At 37.5% G+C, this 7500-nt stretch overlaps 2 protein-coding genes across 2 annotated transcripts in view; both read right to left on the bottom strand.

Annotated features, from left to right (window-relative positions):
* Positions 1-7500, bottom strand: part of LOC146456102 (coiled-coil and C2 domain-containing protein 2A-like) — a 266183-nt gene that overhangs the window by 87809 nt on the left and 170874 nt on the right. The gene's annotated exons all lie outside the window — the stretch shown is intronic.
* LOC146456112 (DIS3-like exonuclease 1) overlaps positions 1-7500 on the bottom strand; it is a 35415-nt gene that overhangs the window by 25283 nt on the left and 2632 nt on the right. The window contains exons 3-9 of the mRNA XM_085093487.1: positions 6731-6808; positions 5300-5451; positions 4398-4479; positions 3726-3870; positions 2572-2642; positions 1554-1627; positions 713-778 (exon numbers count right to left, since the gene is read on the bottom strand). Of these exons, the coding sequence (XP_084949613.1) occupies positions 713-778; positions 1554-1627; positions 2572-2642; positions 3726-3870; positions 4398-4479; positions 5300-5451; positions 6731-6808 (668 nt within the window). The remainder of the gene's footprint in view (positions 1-712; positions 779-1553; positions 1628-2571; positions 2643-3725; positions 3871-4397; positions 4480-5299; positions 5452-6730; positions 6809-7500) is intronic.

Here is a 7500-nt window from a genome sequence, read left to right as displayed (position 1 = left end):
GTAAACTTGCAAAACTTTAGCAGTCTTTGTTAATCCATAGACTTAAAATGGTGTTTTTGATTAAATAGCAATCCTGTTTGTGAAGAGTGGTCTTGTGGTTCAGGGACATGGTCTTAATAGTTTTGATTTCCTGAGCTTAAAACGTACACAGAACTACTAGGATTTTTTTAAAACTCTTTTCTGCAACATTAGTACTGCTGTTCTTGTTCTTTTTACATGTCTTTAATGCAAAGGAACGAATTCATAATCTGGTATAGAGTGGTTTTTAGTTGAGTGTCGAAAGTACTATCGCGTTTTTTTTTTGGTTTTTCTTTACTACCCTCTGTGATTGGTTAGTAAAACTTTCTCCACCAATGAGAAGCAAAGCCAAATCCAATCATGACTCGCTCGAACGCGTTTTCCCGCGCTTGACGCCTGGTACATGTATTTGTTTCGTGTTCTGATTGGTAGGTTGTGGTGTTTACGTCTCAGTGTTATGATTGGCCAGAGAAATTACTTTGGTTCTGGTTTTACGACACTCGATTGAAAACCGCACTATCTTCCGTGAAGGATAAGTTTGAATTGAAAGGCACACAAGTATGCATGCAGCGTTCCAACTTAATAATGATGTCAACGCCTTCTTGGAGCTTCAACGTAAGCAAGAAAATAAGTCTTACAGCTAATAATTTATTAAATGTTCATCAATAAACAGCTACTTAAGTGATTACTGTACCTATTCACCATGCCAGAAATTATGACATCGGAATCTAATGAGTCTTTGCTGCTTGAAACACTCTCCCTAAGGAAAAAAAGGGGGGGGGGGGGGGGGGGATAAATTAATCAGATTGGTCTTGTTAGATGTTAATTTACGACTTTATTTCAATTGTGCTACTTCGTGATTACTTCAACTCGCTGAAGCTCTACAGAAAGGACGAACTATCCAGGAGCCAAATTGGTAGGAGTGGCGTTCAAGTTAAGAAAGAAATTGAAAAGTTCACCGTGGTGTGTCCACGTTCTCTGAATTTGGTCATTTCCGTTGTTGTTTTGCAGAGGACAGCAGAGAAATGCACCAAATTGTAAAATGCACGTGCAGGGCGATTGTTTTCCCTCATTAAACCTATTGTTTTGTGGCGTTGTCGTTGCCGTCGCCGTCGTCCTTTCTTAAGCTCCCTAATATCGCGTTTGTTTTTGTTTTGCTCTACTACGCTCTGTCATTGGTAAGCAAAACACGCGCCACTGTCCCAACCAATGGGAAGCAAAACTAAAACAAACCGTGACTCGCTCGCTCGCTCGCACGCTTTTTCCTGCGCTTAGAACCGGTTACATGTACTTAAAGAAGTTCGCATTCTGATTGGTTTATCGAGCTGTTTGCAACGGTCGTGATTGGCCAGAGCAATTGCCTTGGCTTTGGTTTCACGACACTCCACTCAGAATCGCTCTAAAGTAATCGTTATTGTTCAACAAATAATTGTATTTCCAAGACTTCAGTAACAAGTGCCCAGAGTAGCATATGCTTCCCGTTATCATGGGGGTACATTTGATTAACAAGCTAAACGCTGATGAAAACAACTAACCCAGACTTCTGAACAAATGCCTCGTCTTGTGCACAATGTTTGTTGACATTCAGACATCCCTGCAAAAACCGACCCTGTTAAAGAAGAACGCAAAATGTTACTTGTATATCCAAGATGCTGAATTTCATTGGCTTCATTGAGTTTCAGAGTCCACTTCACTCATTGCAAAGAATACAAATTGGCAGCGGACAAATCAGAAGATTAAGACTGTAGTGTTAATTTACGTCTTGGAAAGAAACCACTTTATTTTCTACTGAGTGTTATTCAGATGTCACCCTCTTGAAATAGGTATAAAGGTTTCATTAGGGACTTACTGACCCCCCCTCCCCTCCCCTAGTCAAAACAAGCCTTAAGCCTGGTTTTCACTGGGACAAGCAGAAGCAGAAGCAGAAGCACAAACGCCACTTAAGCAATTAAGTGACAAAACCTGCGACACAAGCACAAGGCAGTCAACCGTTTTGTCCACCATCTTGCTTAATGTTCATCGAGGGGAGCTGGTATCGAGAACTCTGTCAACAAATGGTTTTCTGCGCGTGCATCTCTCCTTGTATGCTTATGTAGGTAGTGTTCTCGCTTGCTTAGTTTGATGCTTATGCTTACAGTTATGCTTATGCTTATTTCCTAGTCAAAACCAGGCTTATTTGAGTGAAGAGCTGATCTCCTACCTCAACTGGCTTACGTCCGTAAGGTCGCCCTCCACCCACAGAGAGCTTATCACAGGGTTATTGCTAACATTCTGTTAGTTTTTTTTTTATCAAATGTTGGCTACGAAAAGGACATTCACCCGAAAGCCGAACACTTAAAACACACTGACTTTCATTTCAGATCAAAAGTTCAACACACTATGACTAACAATACAGCTCACTGAAAGTTAAAAAAAATAAATGCTTTGGCAGTCTTAACGGTAACACACTTTTAAAGGTTAAAAGTTTCCCTTTATCTGCAAGAACTTTGTGCATCATAAATGAATTTCAACTCACCACTAAGACAAGAGTCCTTAGCACAGTATTCTACTTACAGATTTTATTCCAGCTTCCAGAACCTCCACTGGTAAGTACTCAAAATATTCCTTTGTTACTGTTTCATTGCCTGAAATTTATAAGGTAAAAATATATATATATTACACAATTTAAATATTTGCAAAAGTCAATTTTGGGATGACTTGCGGACGTTCTTTGTTTTGATTTTGTTTTGTGGAAATAACCTTAAAAACATGATGAACTCTTTTAAAAGTTCTTAAAAGAACTGAACATAGCCTAATATTATTAATTTTTCAAATCTAAAAAGTGGCTGTTTACTGGAGAGAGGGTAATGCATGGTGTTAGAGTAGCAATGATTGTTTTTATGTTTGTTTTTAGTTTTATTCAGTGTTTTTTTTTTTAGTATCCAAACGATAAAAATAAAAATACTAATCAATATCACACAAGCAATAGCATAGGATGTAACTTAACCTGTAACTGTAAAGAGATCATGGTAATCTAATCTGAATACACTGAACACTTTCCACTCATTCTAATAAACACAAATCTAATCATTATTTAATAAATTTAATTTAATATTTTCACAGAATCACTACTTAAATCTGTTTTCAGGTAAAAAGCAAACAGATAACACTGTAATGCCCTACTATTCATTAATTTTGAAAAATTTTGGCAATTTTAAGGAATGTACACTGTAATACTGTTTTGCTATGACAAAAATAACACACATTCTATTGCTAAGAATACATTGTACATGTAAGACAATAAAGATTCTGAAACTCATGGGTGCCTCTTGCTTAAGGCTAAGGCTTGTTAACATTACTGATGTCACTTGCTGGCAAAGTTAAGTTACAAACTGCACGTAGCTACTGTGTACAGCCTAATGTGAAAGCAAGCACAGTGACTCCTCTTTGTTGTTGTTGTTGTTGTTTTTTTTACATACAGTGTACTAGAGATGATGATATGTAAAGTTGCTAAAATACAATTCATTATAATTTGTTTTTATTTATTTGTTTGTTTGTTCATTGTTTATTTACAAGTTTATTTATTGATTTATTTAAAATTAATCACCATAAATAGTCAAACAAGGAAACTGGTATTTCAGAACAAATTGCTTGCATCACTGGACCAGGCCCTAGCATCTACATTGTAAAGATACACTAATTTTTATGTTGCTCTTTTAGCTTATTACCTGATTCCTTCAATTCAGCACTAACAGCAGCAAGGGAATAGTATAGTTCATGGACAGTTTGACTGCCAGGGTAGAAAGTTGCCAGGTAGTTCTCCATATTCATAACAAACACACCAACACTCCTGTTTCCATAACTTGTAACAGCCTGGCAAGAACATCAAAAAAAAAAAAAAAAGATCTGGATAAATTTTCTTAAATTAAAATAGATTATTGATGCAAACAGTAAGCCGTGCTTCACTGCTACAAAATGATCTATTGACAGCTTGTTGTGTTTGACATACAGTGTAGGAAGAATTGACTCCTAATAGGGATTGGATTCAAGATTGCGTGGAACAACATTGATTGTTAGAATGAGTGGATGGATCTTGAGATGCACATCTGGCATCCCCCTGATATATATATATATTTTTTGCAGGGATGGATAACATCATCACCAACTCGGCAAAGGAGAGAGAGCCTGAAATCAAGATCATTGAATGCAATCCCTAATCTTTGATTATTACTAGTATTATGATTAAATCATAGCCATGCTACATAATAACTGATTTATTTATAAATATTTATCATTTGCATAATTATCATACATGTAGTTATCCCCATGACCATCACCTGTAATTCAACTCACGACTGCAATGAGAAGGAAATAAACACATCAAAAAGTGACTGAAGTACCTGGTGGTCTTCTGTTAGTACGACAACAGGAACAGCATGCTTTAAATGGCTATGGTACCAGACGGCACCATTGTAAACACACCTGCAAAAAATTTACAAACAGTGTAGGTTGTACATGTACAGGAAATAAAAAAAAAAAAAAAAACACTTGAGTCTCTCCAGCATTGACAGTGGCAAAGTTGTTAGTGTTACAAGTAACTCATCAACAGGTTGCAACTCGGCAGGGATTCAAGGTTTACACTGTAACCACTTAAGCCAAAACAGTGGTCGGCTATCACTTACATCAATTGCCATCATTACAACACTATCATTGCTAACACTATCACACCATCATTATCAGCTGAACTACTGAGCAGAAAAACATGCATTTTCTGAGATATGCATGCATATCTGTTGTAAGTTAAAATGAATCCAGGTTAAAATGATTTCAACCTAGGTTGATTTGTATTTTCCTTTGTTAAGGTTGGGTAATTTACATCTGAAACAAAGGAAAATACAAATCAACCTAGATTGAAATCATTTTAACCTGGGATTCATTTTAACCTACAACATATCCAACTGCAGTTGGATTCATTGACATTCAAATCCTACATGTATATGTAGCAGTATGCAGGATGTTTACCATAATAATATTTATGAACCTGCCATGGTTAAATGGCCTATACTGTAGCTCCCATGAGTCTCCCATAGTTCAGTGGTATTGCATCCAAACTATGGAAAGTCATACAGTGTAGGCTTGCCTCTTGTTGGGAGGACTCGGATTTCTTTTTTCCAAGTATGCCAGCTGTGTTACTGACTGAATAATAAAATCTGAACTGGGTATGACAAAACAAAACACATGCTTTTGTATGATTTCTACATGTACGTAGCAACATCAAAACAAGATCCTAATGACAACAAACCTCCAATGCCAATCTTCTAAAGACTCCCCTGGTTGCCGAGAAATATATGCACCATCACAGAACTCGTTACTGAATATTATGCACTGTTGCCTGCTGTCATTCACAAGATTCCTCAGCTGAGTATGAAGCTTTCTTCCTCCTTGGTGCTGGACCTAACAAAAGCAAAATTATTCTGACAACTTGTCATAAAAACTAGCAGATAGGCCTCACTTTAGCTCGGCTGAAATTTTCAATGAAAGTTGGGGGTGTTATGATCTGCCAAACCATCTGGAAATCATGTTACAACAACAAATGCATAATTTTGTGTTTCCCTCTAGTTTGACTGACACATAACATGGTGTTAGTTGACACATGCACGACATGTACACTGTACATGTACATGTAGAGAAGCAAAAATGTACCAATTCCCTTAAAACAAAGCCAATTATCTTTCCAAAGCCTATTAATTAATTTTTTTGAATGATCCCTTAAACTTTGAGCTTCTTCAGCCCTCTCAAGCCAGCAATTTTGTCGCCTTACATGTACAGACTTGATGATTTTCTGCTCAGTTCACATTAACATTCCCCAAGATCCCTTTGGACTTAGCTCTTCCTGTCTACTTCTCCTTTTGGGTTGCCTTATATTATAAAACATTTTGAGAGGGCTGCTTCCAGACTTTTCTACAATTTAGGGTGTAGCTTGACTCCTGTAACAGTCTCAACTGAGTAAAAGACCATTAATTAAAGTGGTGCCAGCAACTTTAGTTGTTGCAAAGAGGGCAGTGTTGCTGAAAAAGAGAAATATACTTTGAAAAGGATTCAGTGTATGTATCAAGCTGTATGCATTGACCTTGTGGTAGGGGTGTATAAGTATTACACCACTCTTACCATGCAGCTACATGTACTCAAGCCAACTGATACATGCACGTTTAAATTAATGGTCTTGTTGTGACTTGGTATTAAATCACTTTCTTTAAGTGTCAATGTCAATGTTAATTTGTATTTAGCACAGAGCACTAATTAGGGCCACTTTCCAGATCTAATTGGAATTTTGAAGTGTTGGTTTCTTGAGGAGAGGTGAAAACTGGAGACTACGCTGAGAAAAACCTCCAGGAGCAAGGATGAGAACCACCAACAAACTCAAGTTCCCACATATGACGCCGAGTTCGGGAATCAAATCCGAGCCACATTGGTGGGAGGCAAGTGCTCTCACCACAGCACCATCCCTGCTTTTCCTTACATCTGATCTGTAGGTTAGGCAGATAACTGAAGGGCCTGGGTTATAAAGAAACTTCCTTTATAACCCCAACCCTGAATGTTTGATGGAGGAGCAGTAATTTTAATAACCATAACCACACTACAAAAAGTCAACACTGTCAATTCTTACTGACAAGGGATACCAAAAACTTTGTAACTATAATATTTTTATCATTAATCCACAATTTATTCTTACAAAATTGACTACTGTCTGAAGGAAAATAACTCCTTGAATATCCAAGCACTCAAATATTTCCAAGAACACCTTTGAAACCTGAAAGAATTGAAAGATACATATTTAGTCATCAGTCAGTGACACTGGGAAACTTGGGAAAAGAAAATCTGAGTTCTCCCAACTGGGGTCGCAACTACAAGATCTATGACCTTCTGATTACTAGTAGAGGTAAGTCCAGACTCCCTAACACTGAGCTATAAGAGACTCATGGGAGCAGCTTGGCCATTAAACTAGGTTGACTCATAAGACAATTACATGCTGCATACTGCCTAGGATTTCAATGTCTATGAGAGGTATAAGTAAGAAAAGAAATGTGTTGACATGTTTTATGTAATTTACACGTCATTCAGTGACAAAGGCATACTGTACTTGGAAAAATAAAACCCAGGGGAGGGGAGGTACTTCATAATCTGATGACGCAGGTGGGCTATATGGGAAGACTTTGTATGAAGCTTAACTGGAAATTCCTAGGGGGAGGGGGTGGGGTGCAAAACAAAAAATACTTCCGGGGGGGAGTATGGTTATTTTTCTAGCACTGCACAATTACTGTACATGCACAAATCCAAGTAATTTAAAAGGTAGCAAAAACTTATCAGAAATTCATGGCAGAAATTGGAACACAAAGATTACTGTGAAAGGTGCTGCTATACCGGTAAAAGCAATCTTTTACTGGTTACATGTCTGTTGCCGCCACTGTGCCTGTGTGATGTTGGTTCTATGCCTGACAAAAT

The sequence above is a fragment of the Pavona decussata genome, unplaced genomic scaffold (assembly GCF_977016875.1).
Source record: "Pavona decussata unplaced genomic scaffold, jaPavDecu1.1 SCAFFOLD_260, whole genome shotgun sequence".
Classification (NCBI taxonomy): domain Eukaryota; kingdom Metazoa; phylum Cnidaria; class Anthozoa; order Scleractinia; family Agariciidae; genus Pavona; species Pavona decussata.
The sequence above is the reverse complement of the archived record's forward strand: the minus strand, read 5'-3'. Positions and strand labels throughout refer to the sequence as shown.